The 22,557-nt window shown below is 44.5% G+C and overlaps 1 protein-coding gene across 3 annotated transcripts in view; it reads left to right on the forward strand.

Annotated features, from left to right (window-relative positions):
- The window catches only part of LOC117903746 (protein sevenless), a 62,133-nt gene that overhangs the window by 6,222 nt on the left and 33,354 nt on the right, over window positions 1–22,557 (forward strand). For 2 of the 3 annotated variants that reach the window (XM_034816144.1, XM_034816153.1), the window contains exons 3-4: window positions 21,740–21,814; window positions 22,482–22,547. In XM_034816144.1, the coding sequence (XP_034672035.1) occupies window positions 21,740–21,814; window positions 22,482–22,547 (141 nt within the window). Of the gene's footprint in view, window positions 1–14,109; window positions 14,155–21,739; window positions 21,815–22,481; window positions 22,548–22,557 lie in introns of those variants that run through there. The other variant, XM_034816162.1, reaches the window with a different exon arrangement.

Below are 22,557 nucleotides of genomic sequence, written 5' to 3' on the forward strand. Positions count from 1 at the left end.
TATATGGGGCGCCCAGCCTGTTTGCATGTGTGCCTATTAGCCAGTGTCCCGTAAGGGAGCGTATGACTGAGCTGCACCTACTCCTACTGAGTTTGCAGAGCTCATCGGTGCGCTTCCTATTAATGTTAGGCCATGTTTGCCGAGTTATGTGACATGGTGGCACATTTTGCCATCTGTCATTTGTTAGTTGCTTAAAATGTTCTTTTATTTTGAGCTTGCAGGTGGCCACTGGCATACGAATATCCTCCTTATCATTGAGAAGGGGGATTGTTGTTCCCGCTCTGGCCAGCTATACAGTTGCCTTCAATGTCCTGGTGGCCCGGGACCCATATTAGGCTGATGACGAACTGATAAGCCATCTCATGAAGAGATTTGCGACAGTTTGCCACTGTAGCCGAGCTTGTTGTTATCGCATTCAGTGATTTGATTGCAGCTTGGCTATCACTATAGATGTTTATGTGAGTTGCCTCAGGGGTTAGTTCCTGAAGACAGCTCAAAGCTTCCTTGATCGCTATGACCTCCGCTTGGAAGACACTGCAGTGATCCGGGAGCCTGAAGGAGTAACTTATGTTCAGCTGTTCGGAGTAGATTCCTCCTCCGACCTTGTTTTCCAGCTTTGAGCCATCAGTAAAGATTTGAATGGCTTCCTTTGGACCAGGTGGTCCCTCAAGTTTCTGTGAGGGATGATTGTTTCAAAGGGGGTATCTGTATACTCCCTCGGAACGCAGTAGTCCGTTTTTGAGGGGACGATTTTGTTTCCATTTAGGATGGACGCATGGCCGGTGTAATGTGACACCCATTGGTCAGAGTCTCTGAGACGGATCGCTGCCATTTCTGCCTGCTCCTTACCTGCAAGGTCAAGGCTCTGCAGGCATAGTATGGCATTTAGCGCACCCGTTGGTGTTGTGCTCAGAGCTCCACTGATGCTTAGCGCTGCACCTTGCCTAGTTGTTTAGTGATGGTCCCCTTCGATAGGGCAGTCCACCACACTGCGACTCCGTAGAGCAATATTGGTCTTACTATTGCTAGGTAGATCCATTGGACTATTCTTGGGTTCATGCCCCATTTTAGCCCAATGGCCTTCTTGCAAGTGTAGAGGGCTATCGTAGCCTTCTTCACTCTGTCTTTGATGCTCAGGTTCCAGCTGAGCTTTTTATCAGGCCCTTTTTGCTCTCCTTGTTTCTTTTTTGTATAGGGTTAGCTTACTTTTGGAATTTTCCCAGTGCGCTACCTCGCTGCTGCTTTTGGCTCTGTTAAAGAGAGTCCTGCAGTCTTTCCGGAGGGTATCTATATGTTTAGACCACCAGGGGGGTTTCTTTTTATACCCGGTACTCCAAGAGTAAATAGGGTATATTGTATTTGTGCGAATAACGGTTGTATGTAACGCACAGAAGGAAACGTTTCCGACCCCATAAAGTATATATATTCTTGATCAGCATCAATAGCCGAGTCGATAGAGCCATGTCTGTCTGTCCGTCCGTCCGTCTGTCCGTCTGTCCGTCCTGATGAGCGCCTAGTACTCAGAGACTATAAGAGCTAGAGCCACCAAATTTTGCATTCATACTTCTGTATGCTCACACTGTTACAAGTGTATTTCAAAAATGAGCCCCGCCCCTTTCCGCCCCCGCAAAAGGGTGAAACCCTCCCAAATCTACTATTTTGAAGATAAAAGAAAACTAAAAACGCCATTCCGTAGGGAATGACCATATCTATCAGATCACCAAATTGGGATACGATTGGATCATTATTATAGCCACAATGAAGAAATTAATTTGCAGTTGCCAAACCCACCCCGTCCCGCAGCATTCACACTCTGCTTCGCGCTGTTTATGGCCTCTCCCCCTGACACGTCGCTGCCTCTGCCTCTGCCACGACTCTGCAGTGTGTGTCTATAGGGGAGGGTGGCGAGCTAAAGGAGCGTGTTGGCGTGAGCAGTGTTGTTAATGTAGATGACAGATGAAGAAAAAATGTAAAATTTGACAAATAACCGCTAAAGTGCAGATGGTGCCGGGTAAAAAAGTTGTGACGCGTAAGAAGCGTCTCACACGTCCCTTCTCGTTCCCTCTTGGTTTGGTTGAGGGGCAAGCTGCCATGAAGGCCTTGTTGCAAGCTTCCGTGAAATTGTCCACAAGACGATTAAGGTCGTCTTGTGTGTCCGGGCATTTTGGTGCTAGAGGGGGGAGAATTCCTCCATTTTTGCGCTATACGTATCCCAGTTGGCTTTTCTTGGGTTTACATAGCTAGTGGGTATGGTGCTTTCGAGCGATAGGGTTATCTCGATGTACCTGTGGTCGGAGAAGGAGTGGTCCTCTAGGACTCTCCAACTTTTCATTATGTCTGACAGTTTGTGAGACAATAGAGTGAGGTCAATAACCTCTTGGCGGTTTTTTATGATGAAAGTGGGGTCATTACCCCGATTTCCAATACTTAGGTTGGAGTTTAGGATGAAGCTGAAAAGTGACTCACCCCTTACATTTGTATCCGAGATCCCCCCATTGGGTGTGATGAGCGTTGGCATCGCAGCCTATTAGTAGGCTTGTATCCGACCTCTCGCTGTCGCTGGCAATCTTGCGAACGAGGTCACTGGGAGGATCGCTTTCCTCATGAGCCATGTAGGACGACACCAGGTTCAGGCGTGTCCCTTGTAGCTCTAGGCTAGCCGCCGTGTTGTCGCCATTGCTAAAATTGTGGAGCAGAAAGATATTTAGGTGCTTTCTTGCTAATATGCAGGTTCTAATTTTACCTTCCGTTTGGGCTACAATCAGCTTGTAGTCCTTCGTCGCTAATCCACAGACCCTGCCTCCTACCACCCAGGGTTCTTGGATTAGGACTATGTCTCCTCCGCTCGCGACTAAGCGGAGTATCAGGGCAGCGGATGCTGCTTTACAGTGGTGGAGATTTATCTGCAGAAGCCTCAGAGACTTCATTAGAAACATTCTCCACCACTGTTATATCGGCGTCTGAGTCGTCGAGGATGTCGTCCCGACACATCGCCTCAAAATCGAGCAACAGCTCCGTCTCCGAGGAGTAGCTCTCCAGGGCCGGCTCCGGGTCTACTTCGGGTGCCTCGATCTCCGAGACAACGTCCTGCTCAACTGGGTTGTTGACAGAACGCGCCTCGGCCGCTGCATCCGACTTGTAGACCTTCATGGTCACCGAGCTGGCTGCCTCGATCGGGGCTAGCGATTCCTTGTTCAGGATAACAACCGCCTGATTTGTGGGGCCCTTTGATGCCTCCACTTTAACCTACTTCCAGTCTGAGGTTGGCAGTGCGGGGTTGCATCTCTGCAACATCGTTAGGATCCGCTCGGGCTCCTTGAAAGTGGCCGGTACCCATATACGGGCCCTTGGCCTACTGGGCACCTCGCTCCAGTCCACAGCGACGAGCTTCGCCCCGGCTAGACCTCACCGATTTGCGCCACCGCAGCTTTGTATAGCTTTACGGAGCGCTCATCCTCGCAGGCTACCACTTTTATGCTTCCCTGGAACCATCCCATGTCTTCGCAGACTGGGGGTGGCCCGGGATCCTTCTCGAGAAGCTCGAAGCAGCGGTCGGCCAGTGCCGCTTCCACCCACTTCCATTGGCTTTTGGGTATTTTCCCTCCGCGCTGCCTTTATCGAGAACGCCTATCAGCGTCCTCTCCTTGGCAATCTGCGCGAAGGATACGTTTGGTAGAACCCTGGATCGCTTCGCGCAATTCCGGGCGTCTCTTGAGAGCGCTGCCTCTTCGGTTGTGCGGCCACCTTCTGTGGCTCCACACTGAAGTTGGGCAACACCGCCGAGGCCCATTCTACTTTCTTCAGCCAGTCTGCTGTTGGACTGGCTTCCTGGCTGGCGTTCTGCCGACGGAGTATGTGCCCAGCACTCCTCTTTTCGGCATAGCTGTATTGTTTGGTTTGGACGCTGGTTGATGGTAAGTCATCACCCGCCGCTTCACCGGAAGGTTGAGCAGCCGCAATATTGCTTAGCTGCCCTACCATGGTATCAGTTTTGGGTGTTGGCTTTCCACCCATCCCAGGTTTGGGATGGGATCCACCCGGATTCATACCCGCGTCCTTCACCATGCAGGTCTTTCCTGCGTCTGAGCGGATCGGGCCAGGCCTTTGGGCCGCTGCCTTCTCTCGCTTGGGATTTCTCCCTGAAGGCATTTGGGGAGTGCCTCTCTCGTTTTGTTTTTGTTTCCAATATTTAGTAATTTCTCCATAAAGTTCCCATGAGCTGCAGAGAAGGGGAACGGTCCACCCCGGCAGAGCTCTGCGTTACCCGGGTAAGGCATAATTAGAACAGGGGGCTGCCAAGTCCCTGAGCACTCCGTTCACGACTGGGCTAGTTTTTATACCGGGCCCCCAGCCAGGCTGACTCTTGGCACGGGTCGAGTGACACCTTAGTCCGGCCCGGTGTGAGGTGAGTGTTGGGGCTAGGATGTGGGTAGGTGTTGTGTAGGGATGGGATTGTGTGAGCTACGTAATGAGAGGCGGCACCACAAGCGCATCGTCAGTGTTGCTGTGTCGCGAACACCCGCTGGCTGTCCGGGACTGCTTATTTCGGTACTCTCCCTCAGAGCCAACTTAGTTGATGCTCTTTAGGATGCCCGCCTATTCGCAGCTGACCTACCCACTGGGGTAGGCCGTTCGCTATCCGCAACCTGCGACCCGTCCGGTGGCCTCAGCTAGGCCCCCTCTGAGCCACCTCAAAGCCCAATAGGATCATCGGATTTGTTTAATCATATTTTATATTTGTTTTATTTATTTGTTTAATTTTGTAGAAGATCTAATCTTTCCCAGCGAAGCCGTAATGCAATTAGGCAACGGAATATCGCGAGTCAATTATCTGATGGAGAACGAGAAATTGCACGAGAACAGCGCCGCGTTAGTATGGAGCAAAGAAGGGCCTTAATTCGTGCTTCTCAAACACAAGAGCCAGCGCCAGATCGCGGAATGAATGACGAATTTAATAGAGAATTGGAACGTGAACGTGAATATGATCCACATGAACTAATCCAATCAGTTCAAACGAATGTACCTCTGTTGAATTCTAAGCAGAGGGAAGTCTATGATACACTGATTACACAAACGCGCATTGGAAGCACTAGACCGAATATTAAAAGATCTGCGCAATGACTCGAGATGTTTTGGTGGTGCAATGATTTTATTATCTGGCGATTTCCGACAAACACTACCAGTCATTCCAAGATCTACTGCTGCCGACGAAATAAACGCTTGCCTCAAAGCATCAAATTTGTGGCGAAATGTAAAGAAACTTCAACTGTCTGTAAATATGAGAGTTGCATAGTTGAACGATCTACATATCTGCTGCTGATTTCTCGAAGCAATTGCTGACTATCGGTAATGGCCGTGTTCCTGTTGACAAATCGAGCGGTTTGATTTCATTTCCTCCAAATTTTTGCAATTTCGTATCATCAAAAGCTGATCAACAAAGTATTCCCGGATATCATTGCTAACCACAAAAATACTAAATGGTTAAGTGAGCGAGCAATTTTGGCCGCTAAAAATAAAGATGCAGATGACCTCAATCTTATAATTCAAAATCAAATCGTAGGTACTCTGTATTCATCTGGGGGTTTATGTTTATTGTTTATAAGTAAAGTATAATAAGTGATTAAGTATGGTATAACGGTACAAGAATTAGATACCTGCGTCGTTCGTCGTCTGGTCTCGCACACAACCTTTTACGTCGGAGGTTGGATAGAAACTCCCTCTCAGCGTTCTCTCGCCGATCGGTTGTCCGCTCTCGTTCTCATCTCGCTCTCCTTCGTTTCTCTTTGCGTTTTGCTCTCGTGTTTGGAATTCGCAGTGACGCGAATTCGCCCTTGCTCGTTTTGGTGTTTTGTCTAGGGATCGCAATTGGCAAAACCTAGCCCACATCCGGCCGTCCTGACTATGCACTCGCCTCGAATGCATCGTCGCTATCGTCGTCATTGCTCGTGGACCATGGCTTCAGGTACTCCGCACACGAAGAGGAGTGCTTTGGACCATCGGAATTGCCAAATTTTTTTTACGTCGTAAGCATTGTTATGCTTCACCCTAATGATCTGGTAAGGACCCAAAAACTTTGGCTTAAGTTTGAGTCCGCTTCCAAACTGAGTCCTCTTTATGACAACTAGGTCGCCAACGTCGTAATGTCTGGGTGGTTTACGTCGCAAGTTATACGTCTTCTTGTTCTCGGCTTGCAGATTCAGAATTTGAGTTTTCGCTTTAGCCCGTAGCTCATTGCGGTCGTCTTCAAATGCAATGATGGACTCCTTCTGGATCAAACTCTGAAGCTGCTGGTCATCTTTGGTGCGCATCTTGATACCCATCAGAAGCTCGAAAGGAGTTGTATCGATGCTTCTGGTGTACGTCGAGTTTATTGCTCGCTGGACTCGATCTACGTGCTTAAACCATTTGGATGGATCGTCTACACTGAGCTTGGCCAGCACGGAGATGATCACTGAGTTGAGCCTTTCCACCTGCCCGTTTACCCGTGGCAGTCCGGTAGTCGTCTTCACCAGTTTAATTTTTTCGTCTTCGCAGTACTGTAGGAAATCTTGTGCGGTAAACGCCGAACCTCTATCTGAAATAATACAAGCAGGGTTGCCAAACGTCTCGCTTTGGCTGCGTAACTTTGATATGACCTCGTTAGATGTAGTAGACTTTGTAGGGTATAGCCAGCAAAACTTCGTGAAAGCGTCGATAACAACAAGTATGTGTTGTAGCTCTTGCTGGTTGACTCCAGTGGACCCAAAAAGTCGATGAGATAGGTCTGCAGCGGCACGTCATATTTTTGCATAAGCACGGCTCCAAAACCGTCTATAGATGCATCCGTCTGGAGCTTTGTCTCGTACTGCTGATTGTAAATGGCTAGCATTGGGTTTGATGTCAAACATTTCTTCAACACTCCAATAGCGTTCTCTTCGTCTGGGCCAATTACAAACTTTGCATTGTTCTTCGTTAGGTCAGTCAATGGTTTGAATTTTTCCGGTTTATACGTCGATATTATTTCGCGAACTTCATTTCGTGTAATCTCGTTTATCGCTTCGTTTATGTTTAGTTCACAATTGTCCACCGCTACGTCGATTTTCATTATGGACGATTCGTCATACGCAACTTCGTTATTTTCATTTGGCATTTTATTAACTTTTACTCCATGGCGATTAAATGATACTTCTGCGTGCAAACAAAGCTCTTCCCCGATTATCAGTTTAATATCCATGAACTTTGCAGCAACAACATAAAATGTCAAAACATATTCTTCGTCGTCAATACGTATGCTATGCTCCACTTGACCAATCGTCTTGATATTGTCAGCCTTGCTTTCATTTCCGAAACCGACCAAGCGCACTCTGCAGTTCTTTAATTTTGGCATACACAGTTCGTCGTAAAAGTCTTCGCGCAAAATATTGAATTTACTGCCAGTGTCAAAGAGTGCCATACATTTCTTATTTTTAATCGAAACTTCTTTGGATGTCAATTCCGCTTTATTCAAAACTACACGCATGTTTTGTTTTTCTTCGTTTGCCTTCTCACTTTTCTCCTTGCAATTCTTTGAAATGTGCCCAAACTGATTGCACTGGAAGCACTTTTTATACCCGGTAAATACCCGGAAGAGTAAATAGGGTATATTGTATTTGTGCAGATAACGGTTGTATGTAACGCACAGAAGGAAACGTTTCCGACCCCATAAAGTATAAGTATATATTCTTGATCAGCATCAATAGCCGAGTCGATTGAGCCATGTCTGTCTGTCCGTCTGTCCGTCCGTCCGTCTGTCCGTCCTGATGAGCGCCTAGTACTCAGAGACTATAAGAGCTAGAGCCACCAAATTTTGCATCCAGACTTCTGTATGCTCACACTGTTACAAGTGTATTTCAAAAATGCCTCCGCAAAAGGGCGAAAACCTCCCAAATATACAATTTTGAAGATAACAGAAAACTAAAAACGCCATTCCGTAGGGAATGACCTTATCTATCAGATCACCAAATTGGGATCCGATTGGATCATTATTATAGCCACAATGAAGAAATTAATTTGCAGTAGCCAAACCCACCCCGTCCCGCAGCATTCACACTCTGCTTCGCGCTGTTTATGGCCTGGCCCCTGACACGTCACTGCCTCTGCCTCTGCCTCTGCCGCTGCCTCTGCCGCGACTCTGTAGTGTTTGTTTCTAGGGGAGGGTGGCGAGCTAAAGGAGCGTGTTGGCGTGAGCAGTGTTGTTGATGTAGATGATAGATAACCGCAAATAACCGCTAAGTTGCAGATGTAGTACTGAGTGCCGGGTATAAAAGTTGTTACGCGTAAGAAGACGCGTCTCACACGTCCCTTCTCGTTTCCCTTCTCTTTGCTCCAGCAACTGCTAGACACATGACCCTTCTCTCCGCAGTTGTAACACACGACGTCTTTTTTGCCAGTATGGGTATAATTTTGTCCAACCGACATCTTCTTATCTCTTCCCGTCTTATCACTCTTTTTTATTTTCTCGTTTATTTTCTCATAATCTTTTAATTTGTCCTTAAAATCAGACAAATTTTTCGCACCATATAAAATAGATTTATTTAATGCCATCTCGTCGACTCCGTCAATCACGTATTGCATAAGTGCGTCGTCTTCAACATTTCCTCTTGCAGCAATATCTCTCATGCGATAAAAATATTCCAGAACATTCTCTATCGGTCTTCGTTTACTCTCGTTGAGTTGCATGTGTATCTGTTTGCTATTTACCTTCGACTGAAACTCATTCAACAGCGCAACCTTCAATGTTTCCCATGAGTTCAAATGGTTTTCGCTTAAAACAAATAATTTGGCAATGCCCTTCAAAGACTTCTTTGCAAAAATAAGTTTCTGTAAATTAGTCCAACGCATGAACTCAGCCTGCTCTTCAAACTCTGCTATCCATTCTTCGACAGCTATCTGGTCAGAGCCGTCAAACATTCGGATAGACTCTTCGATATCGCGAAAACTTATAGCAAACCGGGGTGCGACCTGCTCATCGTAGTTTTCCCTTTGTACGTTGCTTCGGCGTCTATTTTCTTGTCGTCTTGTGTGCATGTTGCTATAGTTGTCTCCCTCACTCGTGCGTATCTCGCAAACACTGCGAAACACGTCGTTCTCTTGATCTTCGTTTTCGTCTTCATCGTTTGCGTCTTCATCATTCTCTTCATCATTGTCGTCGTCTTCGTCGTTTTCGTCGTCGTTGTTGTTGCTTGTCAACAGCTTGCCTTTCATCAGACTGCGAAATATGTGTAGCATCATATTTTCTGATGCATTTTCTGCATCAATATCACACACACTGAAACAAGATCACGGTCCGTCAGCTCTGCTTGTAGGTATGTGCGCTTCGCTACAAATCTGGCGTCGTTTTCGTCGTATTGTCTGGACGTTGATATGCAATGACTGCACCATCAAGTGGCCCATGCGACACCAAGCCAAAGCCTGTTACGCGCGGAACCCAGCAGAACGCAGCCCTCCTCCCGCCCAACCGACCGAGAGGCGCTGCCGCATGACGCGCGGCGCGATTAACCGAACCGGTCGCGAGCATGCAGGAAAGATAGATGTTAGGCTAATATTCGAGGAAAATTAGAACTAAACACAACTAAACTAGAGCAACTATAGCTAAGCAAGCAAAATTATCAAAGTCAAAAATTAAATTAACTACGGGAGAGGTAGGCTAGTATAAGAGATTTAAGAAGAGGAAGGGAGTGAGTCGAGGATATAATGTGATAGAGAGAATTATAATCCGAGCATAACACTCTAAAGGGCTCGTGCAAGGCATAATTCGATCTACACATTGGAAGGAACAAAGGAATATAGTTTCTAGTGGGTCTAATGGGAATCGTAAAGTTTACGCGGCTCAACAAGTCAGGGCTGTCTACATCCCCTTGATCAAGTTGAGCATAAAGAGTACACCAAGCATTTTTCTACGACTAACTAAGGATGGAAGATTTATTAAAAGAAGTCTAGTACGGTAGGATGGCAGTCTCACAGTTGCATCCCAGTTGAGGCCCCGTAGGGCAAATAATAAGAAGTTTTTCTGTACTGATTCAATACGGTCCTGATGTATGTTGTACTGAGGGCACCATACACATGAGCCGTATTCTAAAATCGGACGAACAAGCGAGATATAGAGAGTCTTCGTTATATAGGGGTCATCAAATTCCTTTGACCACCTCTTTACAAACCCAAGCACACCCATGGCTTTATTTACCATGGTAGAAATGTGTTCAGAAAACTTTAACTTGGGGTCTAGTTTAACACCAAGATCATCAACTAATGTAATTCTCTCAAGAGAACTACCGCAGAGGGTGTAAGGTGCCAGTAAGGGGCTGGAGCGATGAAAAGTCATTACTTTGCACTTCAAGGCATTAAGGTGTAACATATTTGCGCAACACCATGACTGAAAGCTATTGAGATCAGATTGCAAGCGAGAGTGAAATGAGATGTCCTTATACTGGACACAGAGCTTAACATCATCCGCATACATAAGTATTCGAGAATTTGTTAAGACAGAAGGCAGGTCATTAATAAAGAGTGTGAAAAGTAAAGGGGCCTAAATGGCTACCCTGTGGTACTCCAGAAGTAACCATGACAGGTAAAGATAAGGAGTTTTTGAAACGGACCCTTTGAGACCTAGAACACAGGTAGCTAGAAATCCATCTCAACAGATTGGGCGGAAACCCTAGAAGGTCGAGCTTTTTTGTGCAAGAAGAGAGTGGTTTACAGAATCGAATGCCTTACTGAAGTCAGTGTAAATAACATCCGTCTGCAAGTTACCTTGGAATCCTTTAATGACAAAGGAGGTGAACTCTAAAAGATTAGTGGTTGTTGATCGTCGCCGTATAAATCCGTGCTGAGCTGGAGATATAAGTGATTTGCAAAGATGTTGCAAGTGCGGAGTTAAAATTTTCTCGAACATTTTAGGAATAGCGGATAACTTAGATATACCTCTATAGTTTTAGGCGTCAGACTTGCTACCTTTCTTATGGAGAGGAATTATAAAGGATTCCTTCCAGATGGGGGGAAAGCTAGAAGAATGGATGGAAAGATTGAATAATTTAAGCAAAGGTCCGCACAGAGACTCGGCACAGTACCTGAGTACACAGCCGGGAACTCCGTCAGGGCCCGGTGAAAATACCGGCTTAACTAATTTAAGTTCATGAAGTAAGGAGCCTTCATTTAACATAGGGCAGAAAATGCCATTGGACCTTGGTAAACTATATGGATACATAGTGCCTGGGTAGCTTTCCTGGGAATAGGTGGTTTGGAAAAATTGTGCAAAAGATCGGCGATTGCCTGATCATTGTTTGCCGACATATTCAAAAGATGATAGCATGGATGGATGTGCGGACGTTCTACGCTTACTGTTTACAAAGCTGTAGAACTGTTTAGGGTCCTGTGAAAAACGTATCCTGCATCGAAGTAGGTAGTTCCTATAGCATTGAGCATTAAGAACAGTGAAATTTGACCGAGCTATTAAGTAATTAGAAAGAGAAGAGGGAGAACCAACTTCTTGAGATTTTTTAAATAGTCTTGATTTTAGGTTCTTTAGACTGGATAACTCTTTGGTGAACTAAGGAGGTTTCGCAGATCTAGTCGGACATGAGAGTGGGAAAAAAAAAAAATTGTGTCAAGTACATTGTAAAAAATGTTTGTGCCTTCAATGACGTCAGTGCACGAGTACAGAGCGGACCAATCAAAATCCCTAATTAAGTTATTGAGCTTCGTAAACTCGGCTTTACGAAAGCAGCGGACGCGTTCAGATAGCCTACCCGCACGATCCGATACAGTAGGTCCAATATCTACCGACACTTCGAAAGTAGGATGATAGCAGTCTTCAGGAATAGTGAGCGGGAGTGCTCGTGTTAACAACGATAAGGTCGGATCCGAGACAAAGCACAGATCAAGCAATCGACCCAAGGAGTTTTTCACATGGTTGACTTGAGACAGGGATAGGTCTAATAAGCCATCAATAAAATCATGTCGTGACATGGGCACAAGGTTATTTGACTCGTTAACCGAAGACCAAACAGTACCTGGCAGGTTGAAATCCCCAAGAACTATTAAATGGTCTTTGTCAGATAGCGAGGAAGATACAGTTTTTAAGGCGGACAAGTGCTGCTCGTATATTAATACATACGAAGTCGGTGGAATATACGAGCAAGTGACATAAATAGACTGGCCGGGAAGAATCAGTCTAACACAGAGGAATTCCAAGTCTTGTGAAACCTGGACTATGAAAAGTTCCGACGTGAAGTAAGAGTTTACTGCAATCAGAACGCCTCCTCCACGCCGAGACGAACGATCATTCCTATAAATTGTGTACCTATCTGCCAAAACTTCGGAACTAAGAATGTCCGGCTTTAACCAGGTTTCGGTAAACACAATAACATGGGATGAAAATGTGAAACTATCCATAAAAGAGTGCTCAGCTTACTACGTAAGCCGCGAGCATTTTGATAGGCTACAACGAGGGAAATTAGTTTTTTTACTGCGAGGAGTGGGAAGAGGTGGGCAGAGCAGAGGAGGAATAAGCAGAAGAGGAAAGAGTAGAGGAGGAAAGAGCACTGGCCTCACTACTAGGAAGAGTTATGGGGGGCCTATTTTTCTTCTTAGCCTTAAACTCTTTCACAACCAGGTGCTCTGGCCAAAATTTGGAAGAGCAAATGGTCTCGAAATGAGTTGGAGACACGCTAATCTTGAAAGAGGATATCTCCCTGGCATGAGAGAAATTAAACTTCTCCACCTTTAAGCCATCGGTTTTTATTTTGCTTTGTATAAAAGCAGTTACATCATTAGATGTGAGGTCAGGGGGCAAGCCGAGAGACAAAAACTTGCCGCTTTGGTGGGACTCCCACCAGAGGTTTTGGCACCACAGGTCTGATACCTGTGACGGCAATATCCGGTGGTCCGGGACGTTTATTAACTGGTGGGATCGAAATAGATGGGATGGGCTTTGGAACGGACTCGACAGACACGGACGCTACAGTGCTAACTGGCTACATGTTCTCCGAGATGATCGATTCGGTAGCCGAAACTTGATCACCAGCAGCTGTCGTTGCCATTGGAGTGGCAAACGAAATTAGCTGCTGCACTATCGGAGTGGACGGAGACAGTTGATCAGCAGCGAGCGATCGAGGGACAGGCACTTGCAGATCACGAGGAGTGACTTTTTTGCGCCTAGGAGACTCATTCAGCAGTTTAAAACCGCTGAACTGAGACTCCATGGCTAGAAGCCGATCGTACTGCTTCTTAAAGCCCACGGTCAGCTCCTTAAAGCCCTTTCGCGTCTGCCTCATAAATGTGACCATGTCGTTCTCGACAGACCGACATGCCTCGCAACTGTAATGCAGACCATTACGGTTTGGAATTTCGTCACCCACGAGGCCTGAAAACCCAATACATTTTGCGTGCACTACATTATCGCAGAGCCAGCATGGGATGTTCGGCTGGTCATGGGTGATCTGCTTCTTGCAAGCCTTAGCGGAACACACAACCACGTATTCCATTATTTATATTAAATATAGAAATAAAAAAACCAAATAAATAAATGAAATAATGAAATATAAAAAATTTTTTCTCAAAAAAAAACAAATAGCAGTGAAACCAGTGTGCCGACAAATGCAAATAAGCCGTGCTTAAAGCGGGATCGAAAACAGATGAGCGCAGAGAGTAGAGAAAGAAGAAACGCAGCGACAGCTAGCGCGCGCTACTGCACAGAAAGTATTGAGAGCGAGAGAGGGAGAACAGTTATTCGAGCTAGAGAGTGGAAGGCAGAAGCGCAACTACAAGAGAGAGCGGCTAATAGTGAGGGCGTACTTACAAAAAAGAAAAAGCACAAACACACAACCAACCGACGCACAAATTAACACGATTAAATTACAATTCTAAACAAATAAAAGGCATGCAATCGCGCATTAGAATATGTAAGAAAAGTGGCAAGTTATTAGGCAATTATTAGAAGAGTTATTTTGAAAAAAACATTTTTATCCAAAATAGAAAGGAAAATACGGAGCGCAAAACAAAAACACGTCTGGTCACAACGAAAGAGAACGAATCGTTCGAATCCACTAAATTCGCGCAGCCGGCCTCGGTTGCCTCTGTCTCCTTCTCTCTCATACAAAAATTTGTGTAATGCACAAATGCTGGATTTCGTTGCTCCTCGTAGGCTTTTCGGAATTAACTCGTTTAAACACGTCATTTTGCTGAGATAAAAAAAATCGTCTATTTAGTTTACTCTGCTTTTTTTTTATACCCGGTACTCGAAGAGTAAATAGGGTATATTGTATTTGTGCGGATAACGGTTGTATGTAACGCACAGAAGGAAACGTTTCCGACCCCATAAAGTATATATATTCTTGATCAGCATCAATAGCCGAGTCGATTGAGCCATGTCTGTCTGTCCGTCCGTCCGTCCGTCCGTCCGTCCGTCTTGTTTGTCGGCTAGTTCTCAGAGACTATAAGAGCTAGAGCCACCAAATTTTGGCACCAGACTGCTGTATGCTCACACTGAAACCAGTGTATTTCAAAAATGAGCCCCGCCGCCTTCCGCCCCCGCAAAAAGGCGAAAACCTCCCAAATCTACAATTTTAAAGATAACAGAAAACTAAAAACGCCATTCCGTAGGGAATGGCCATATCTATCAGATCACCAAATTGGGATCCGATTGGATCATTATTATAGCCACAATGGAGAAATTAATTTTCAGTGGCCAAACCCACCCCGTCCCGCAGCATTCACACTCTGCTTCGCGCTGTTTATGGCCTGGCCCCTGACACGTCACTGCCTCTGCCTCTGCCGGTGCCTCTGCCGCGACTCTGCAGTGTGTGTTTCTAGGGGAGGGTGGCGAGCTAAAGGAGCGTGTTGGCGTGAGTAGTGTTGTTGATGTAGCTGACAGATGAAGAAAAAATTTAAAATTTGACAAATAACCGCTAAAGTGCAGATGTAGTACTGAGTGCCGGGTATAAAAGTTGTGACGCGTAAGAAGCGTCTCACACGTCCCTTCTCGTTTAACTTGTTAATATCCTCGTCGTTTTCAGAAATAACGTTTCTTGCACCGCCGTCGTCGTCGTACAGTCACTTATAGTTTTTTACTTATTCTTCACACGATGTTCCTTCACACACGTACGAGCCTCAAAAAATGTGGGGCCTTCTTTAAATCTTACTTCAATCCCGGACGAGCCTCCAAAAATGTGGGGCCTTCCTCAAATCTTACTTCAATCCCGGACGAGCCTCCAAAAATGTGGGGCCTTCCTCAAATCTTACTTCAATCCCGGACGAGCCTCCAAAAATGTGGGGGTTTATGTTTATTGTTTATAAGTAAAGGTTAATAAGTGATTAAGTATGGTATAACGGTACAAGAATTAGATATCTGCGTCGTTCGTCGTCTGGTCTCGCACACAACCTTTTACGTCGGAGGTTGGATAGAAACTCCCTCTCAGCGTCTCTTGCCGATCGGTTGTCCGCTCTCGCTCTCATCTCGCTCTCCTTCGTTTCTTTTTTTAGCGTTTGCTCTCGTGTTTGGAATTCGCAGTGACGCGAATTCGCCCTTGCTCGTTTTGGTGTTTTGTCTAGGGATCGCAATTGGCAAAACCCAGCCCACATTCATTCAAATCTATCGACTGTGTAACAAACGAAGAAGAAGCCACTAATTATCCAACTGAATTTTCAAACTCCTTGGATGTGCCTGGTTTACCACCGCACAATTTAAAACTTAAAGTTGGCTCTGTAGTCATCATGCTTAGAAATTTAAACCAACCAAAACTGTGTAATGGAACGCGTTTGGTAATAAGAAAACTGATGAGCAATGTGATTCACGCGTCGATACTTAAAGGAAAATTTACAGATGAGGAAGTTCTTATTCCAAGGATTCCGATGATCCCAACGGATATGCCCTTTGAGTTTAAACGAATTCAATTCCCGATTCGTCTTGCCTTCGCCATGACGATCAACAAATCACAGGGCCAATCCTTGACTATTTGTGGCCTCAATCTAGAAAATGCATGTTTTTCTCATGGTCAATTGTACGTGGCATGGTCCCGTGTCGGCAAACCATCCGCTTAATTTGTTCTTGCGCCTGACCAAAAAACAAAGAATGTCGTTTACCACAAAGTGCTTAAATGAAAATCCTATTACCATCGCATTGGATCATTGCAACCTATAGAAGATGCACAGCATAAATTCTTGCAAATATACTTCATGGGCAATATGGACACAGCTACGAAGAGAGCAATTCTCCAAGATCTGCAGCAAATGATTCATGAACATCATGCATTGGTCAGGCTGTTCAAGACTGCTTTAGAGCGCATGCCAATTGATTGCAATTCGGTCAAGTCAATTAAATACATTTGCAAATATGTCACGAAAGGGAGCGACATGTCGGTTTTTGGTATCCAAACATCCAATACCAACGATGAAATCACGCGCTATCAAGTTGGTACTTTTTTGTTTCTATCTATATAAACATATTATTTTGTATCATTGTTTTCCGTTCATCAAAGCCTAAATTAGTTCAGCTAAAAAGTAACACGACATTCATTGACTGTTAGGCGGTGCGAAGTTCGCCGGGTCAGCTAGCTTAATATAAATAATAGAAATAATGGAATACGTGGTTGTGTGTTCCGCTAAGACTTGCAAGAAGCAGATCACCCACGACCAGCCGAACATCCCATGCTGGCTCTGCGATAATGTAGTGCACGCAAAATGTATTGGGTTTTCAGGCCTCGTGGGTGACGCAATTTCAAAGCGTAATGGTCTGCATTACAGTTGCGAGGCATGTCGGTCTGTCGAGAATGACATGGTCACGTTTATGAGGCAGACGCGAAAGGTCTTTAAGGAGCTGACCGTGGGCTTTAAGAAGCAGTACGATCGGCTTCTAGCCATGGAGTCTCAATTCAGCGGTTTAAAAATGCTGAATGAGTCTCCTAGGCGCAAAAAAGGTCACTCCTCGTGATCTGCAAGTGCCTGTCCCTCGATCGCTCGCTGCTGATCAACTGTCTCCGTCCACTCCGATAGTGCAGCAGCTAATTTCGTTTGCCACTCCAATGGCAACGACAGCTGCTGGTGATCAAGTTTCGGCTACCGAATCGATCATCTCGGAGAACATGTAGCCAGTTAGCACTGTAGCGTCCGTGTCTGTCGAGTCCGTTCCAAAGCCCATCCCATCTATTTCGATCCCACCAGTTAATAAACGTCCCGGACCACCGGATATTGCCGTCACAGGTATCAGACCTGTGGTGCCAAAACCTCTGGTGGGAGTCCCACCAAAGCGGCAAGTTTTTGTCTCTCGGCTTGCCCCTGACCTCACATCTAATGATGTAACTGCTTTTATACAAAGCAAAATAAAAACCGATGGCTTAAAGGTGGAGAAGTTTAATTTCTCTTATGCCAGGGAGATATCCTCTTTCAAGATTAGCGTGTCTCCAACTCATTTCGAGACCATTTGCTCTTCCAAATTTTGGCCAGAGCACCTGGTTGTTAAAGAGTTTAAGGCTAAGAAGAAAAATAGGCCCCCCATAACTCTTCCTAGTAGTGAGCCCAGTGCTCCTTCCTTCTCTGCTCATTACTCCCCTGCTTATTCCTCCTCTGCTCCATCCACCTCTTCCCACTGCGATTCTTCGCAGTAAAAAACTAATTTCCCTTATTGTAGCCTATCAAAATGCTCGCGGCTTACGTAGTAAGCTGAGCACTCTTTTTATGGATAGTTTCACATTTTCATCCCATGTTATTGTGTTTACCGAAACCTGGTTAAAGCCGGACATTCTTAGTTCCGAAGTTTTGGCAGATCGGTACACAATATATAGGAATGATCGTTCGTCTCGACGTGGAGGAGGGGTTCTGATTGCAGTAAACTCTTACTTCACGTCGGAGCCTTTCACAGTCCAGGTTTCACAAGACTTGGAATTCCTCTGTGTTAGACTGATTCTTCCCGGCCATTCTATTTATGTCACTTGCTCGTATATTCCACCGACTTCGTATGTATTAATATACGAGCAGCACTTGTCCGCCTTAAAAACTGTTTCTTCCTCGCTATCTGACAAACCCCATTTAATAGTTCTTGGGGATTTCAACCTGCCATTTACTGTTTGGTCTTCGGTTAACGAGTCAAATAACCTTGTGCCCATGTCACGACATGATTTTATTGATGGCTTATTAGACCTCTTCCTGTCTCAAGTCAACCATGTGAAAAACTCCTTGGGTCGATTGCTTGATCTGTGCTTTGTCTCGGAAATTTCCATAAGAAAGGTAGCAAGTCTGACGCCAAAAACTATAGAGGTATATCTAAGTTATCCGCTATTCCTAAAATGTTCGAGAAAATTTTAACTCCGCACTTGCAACATCTTTGCAAATCACTTATATCTCCAGCTCAGCACGGATTTATACGGCGACGATCAACAACCACTAATCTTTTAGAGTTCACCTCCTTTGTCATTAAAGGATTCCAAGGTAACTTGCAGACGGATGTTATTTACACTGACTTCAGTAAGGCATTCGATTCTGTAAACCACTCTCTTCTTGCACAAAAGCTCGACCTTCTAGGGTTTCCGCCCAATCTGTTGAGATGGATTTCTAGCTACCTGTGTTCTAGGTCTCAAAGGGTCCGTTTCAAAAACTCCTTATCTTTACCTGTCATGGTTACTTCTGGAGTACCACAGGGTAGCCATTTAGGCCCCTTACTTTTCACACTCTTTATTAATGACCTGCCTTCTGTCTTAACAAATTCTCGAATACTTATGTATGCGGATGATGTTAAGCTCTGTGTCCAGTATAAGGACATTTCATTTCACTCTCGCTTGCAATCTGATCTCAATAGGGAACTCTGAACTCTAAACGCCTTTGGACTCTTTGTGTTTTTGGAACTATTTAACAACTTCAACTTTCATAAAAATTAAAGAAAATTATTTGCTTCTGCCGAAAGCACTATGCAACTAAACCTTTTATCTACAAACAAGTTTGTATGATTCTTTTTAACTTAAAAAATAGCTCTTACCATAAAACGAAAAGTACAACCAAGTCTACAAGATTCATATTTTAATACTAAGTCGACCTGTCATCTCCGCCCACTGATTCCCAATTAAGACGCTGAGTAAAAATGCTTGCTTGGCATTCCTCATTCCTCGCTTGAAACTGGAGCAATCCGCACTGTAGAATCGGGACCTGGAATTCGCTTTGCCCGGAAAAGCTGTGCACACAAAGCAGACTTCGTTGAGATGTTTTGCCTGCCGCACATCGAGAGTGTGCAAAATGCGTATCCAATTGATGAGCGATGTGGGAGTTACTCATATTCGTATTTCTGGGTTGGCCAGAGCCTGTTGAGATATCAGCAGCAAGATGAACACAATGGTGTCTATAACACACTAACCCCGTACACCAATCCCGAGCTAATGCAATCGAGAAATTTGCACAACAAAAGATGAGCAATGACGACATGAAAATCCCCAACCCCAATCAGTCTGCTTGGCCCACCCAGTCTCATTATCATTCTAGTCTCATTCCATTGCCATCGTGAGTTGAGAGAGCTTCAGCACGCAATAGCCATTTATGTATATGAAAAAGCCAATCGAGCTAAATTAATAAAATACTGCATACATTGTATGTACAATTTAAAGAGAGAAAAAAAACTAAAGCACAAACACCAGGAACATATTCTGTGTCAGCACTGCCTGAGTGTTTGGAGAACATCTAAACAATCAGTTAACGTTGAGCAAAATACCTATGTGTTGCATACAAACACTCATATGTACATACATATATGTACATATGTATGTACATACATACATATATCCCTATAAAACAACAAAATGTCCTATGTCACAACATGTGAATGCAAGCCAAAACGGAACATTGTCTTGGTTGGTGTTAGGCACTTCGCCTTATCCTATGCACAATAGATAGAACCCTTTTTCGGATGGACTTGGGCCACCAAAAATTTCACTTTGTTGTTAACTGACTTTGCCGTGCCACGTTTCTTTGTGGCTCAGTTTCTAGGCATTGCAGAGAAACGAGGAAAAAACATTTGAAGATTATCATAGAGTGTGTGGTGATTTTTTTTTTTTTTGTTTGCCGACACGGAAATTCCCAATCGATCGTCATCCCACTCGTTCCAGACCCTCCGCAATTTAAGCAATCCTCTGTTGTTCTTTGTATAATTCTCGAAACGAAAAAAATTCTGTTGTTCTCTGTTGCAGGCTAAAAACGCTCAGCCAAGTTTGGCCAACATTCAATAGAAAAACGAGAAGGGACGTGTGAGACGCTTCTTACGCGTCACTACTTTTATACCCGGCACTCAGTACTACATCTGCACTTTAGCGGTTATTTGTCAAATTTTACATATTTTCTTCATCTGTCATCTACATCAACAACACTGCTCACGCCAACACGCTCCTTAAGCTCGCCACCCTCCCCTATAGACACACACTGCAGAGTCGCGGCAGAGGCAGAGGTAGAGGCAGAGACGTGTCAGGGGGAGAGGCCATAAACAGCGCGAAGCAGAGTGTGAATGCTGCGGGACGGGGTGGGTTTGGCTACTGCAAATTAATTTCTTCATTGTGGCTATAATAATGATCCAATCGTATCCCAATTTGGTGATCTGATAGATAAGGTCATTCCCTACGGAATGGCGTTTTTAGTCCGTCCGTCCGTCTGTCCTGATGAGCGCCTAGTACTCAGAGACCATAAAAGCTAGAGCCACAAAATTTTGCATCCAGACTTCTGTATGCTCACACTGTTACAAGTGTATTTCAAAAATGAGCCCCGCCCCCTTCCGCCACCGCAAAAGGGCGAAAACCTCCCAAATCTACAATTTTGAAGATGAAAGAAAACTAAACGCTATTCCGTAGGGAGTGTGGCGAGCTAAAGGAGCGTGTTGGCGTGAGTAGTGTTGTTGATGTAGATGACAGATGAAGAAAAAAAAATTTGACAAATAATCGCTAAGTTGCAGATGTAGTACTGAGTGCCGGGTATAAAAGTTGTGACGCGTAAGAAGCGTCTCACACGTCCCTTCTCGTTGCTTTTTTTTACATTATAAATTTGACATGTGTCATCTGCCTACATCACTTCTCACGCCAATACGCTCTATTAGCTCGCCCCCTCCGCTAGAGAGAATGTGCATTTTTGAAATACACTTGTAACAGTGTGAGCATACAGAAGTCTGGATGCAAAATTTGAGAGCTCTAGCTCTTATAGTCTCTGAGTACTAGGCGCTCATCTGGACAGACAGACGGACATACAGACAGACAGACATAGACTCGGCTATTGATGCTGATCAAGAATATATGTACTTTATGGGGTCGGAAACGTTTCCTTCTGTGCGTTACTTACAACCATTATCCGCACAAATACAATATACCCTATTTACTCTTCGAGTACCGGGTATAATTAATTTAAGTTCGTCGAAGACTAACCCTCAAGTTTATTCACATGTACTTGTATTTGGGAAATAAATAAGACTAAATAGTCGAAAGTCAGACTATCCAATCCCCGCTACTCGGAACCATACATGAACAGATGAAAATGCAAATCCACATGTATCTATGTACAAACATACATATGTACATATATACATTGTTTCTGTATACTCGTATAATTTTATAAGATGTACACAGGTATTTACATTTAAAGGGTAATAATATCCACTTACCTTTTCCCATGCAAAGCAGCAGACACTTCCGTTCCCATGACCTACATGACAGTGAAATTTACTAATTGGAGTGTGGTCTTTTATTTATAATGTGTTTTTGAACTTTCCCAGGAGGACTTGTTTCTGGACGAGTTCGGAATCAAGTGCGAAAATGCGGACAGCAGCGAGAAGTGCTACAAAATACGCGTAAGTGGTGTTAAAACGAGGGTGCCAAACGACATGTGATATCCATCAGACGATGAAAGGAATCTAAAGAGCAGGGAGCAATAAAAGAGGGACCAGGGGTAATTTGAAACCGCCTTAGGCTTGACGGGAGGGAGAATTACTTGTTGACCGCGAACAGGTTTGAGGCTTCAGTATGGTTAAGTTTTTAGTCCTCGATTTCATCGAGAGAAATATTTCAAGTGAGCGTCTCTGCAATTCGCACTCTTATACAGGATACTTGCACAGGATACTATTTATGTATCTTACTCATAGAGTGAAGGATTTGGTTTTATAGCTCTTACAATGATACCTCCCTCCCTACCGTTGGATATCTTTGAATGCAAAAACAAACGACGTAAGTAGTAAATTAAATTTTGTAAATGAAACTCTGGTAATAAAACCTTAAATGCTGTAAAAAGTAAAACCCTTTCATCAATGTCTTTCTCGTGGTTCTTCAAAGAGTTAGTAATTCAAAAGAAATGCCTCTCAAATTTAAATATGTATGCACAGTGTACACTCTGAATGCTTGAATTTTCTGAAAAGTTTTGACTGATTTTCATTAGGATGGTGTATGATTGACTGATGGACTCTCCGCTGGGAGAGAAGCCTCTTTTTTAGCAATTGTAATATATTGAAATACATTCTGCAGTGCACCAAGGGATGTGCTCAGTGGTACAGAGCCCTCAAGGAGCTGGAACCCTGCCAAGAGGCTTGTGTAAGTGCAG

This window comes from Drosophila subobscura, chromosome A (assembly GCF_008121235.1).
Source record: "Drosophila subobscura isolate 14011-0131.10 chromosome A, UCBerk_Dsub_1.0, whole genome shotgun sequence".
NCBI classification, from domain to species: Eukaryota; Metazoa; Arthropoda; class Insecta; order Diptera; family Drosophilidae; genus Drosophila; species Drosophila subobscura.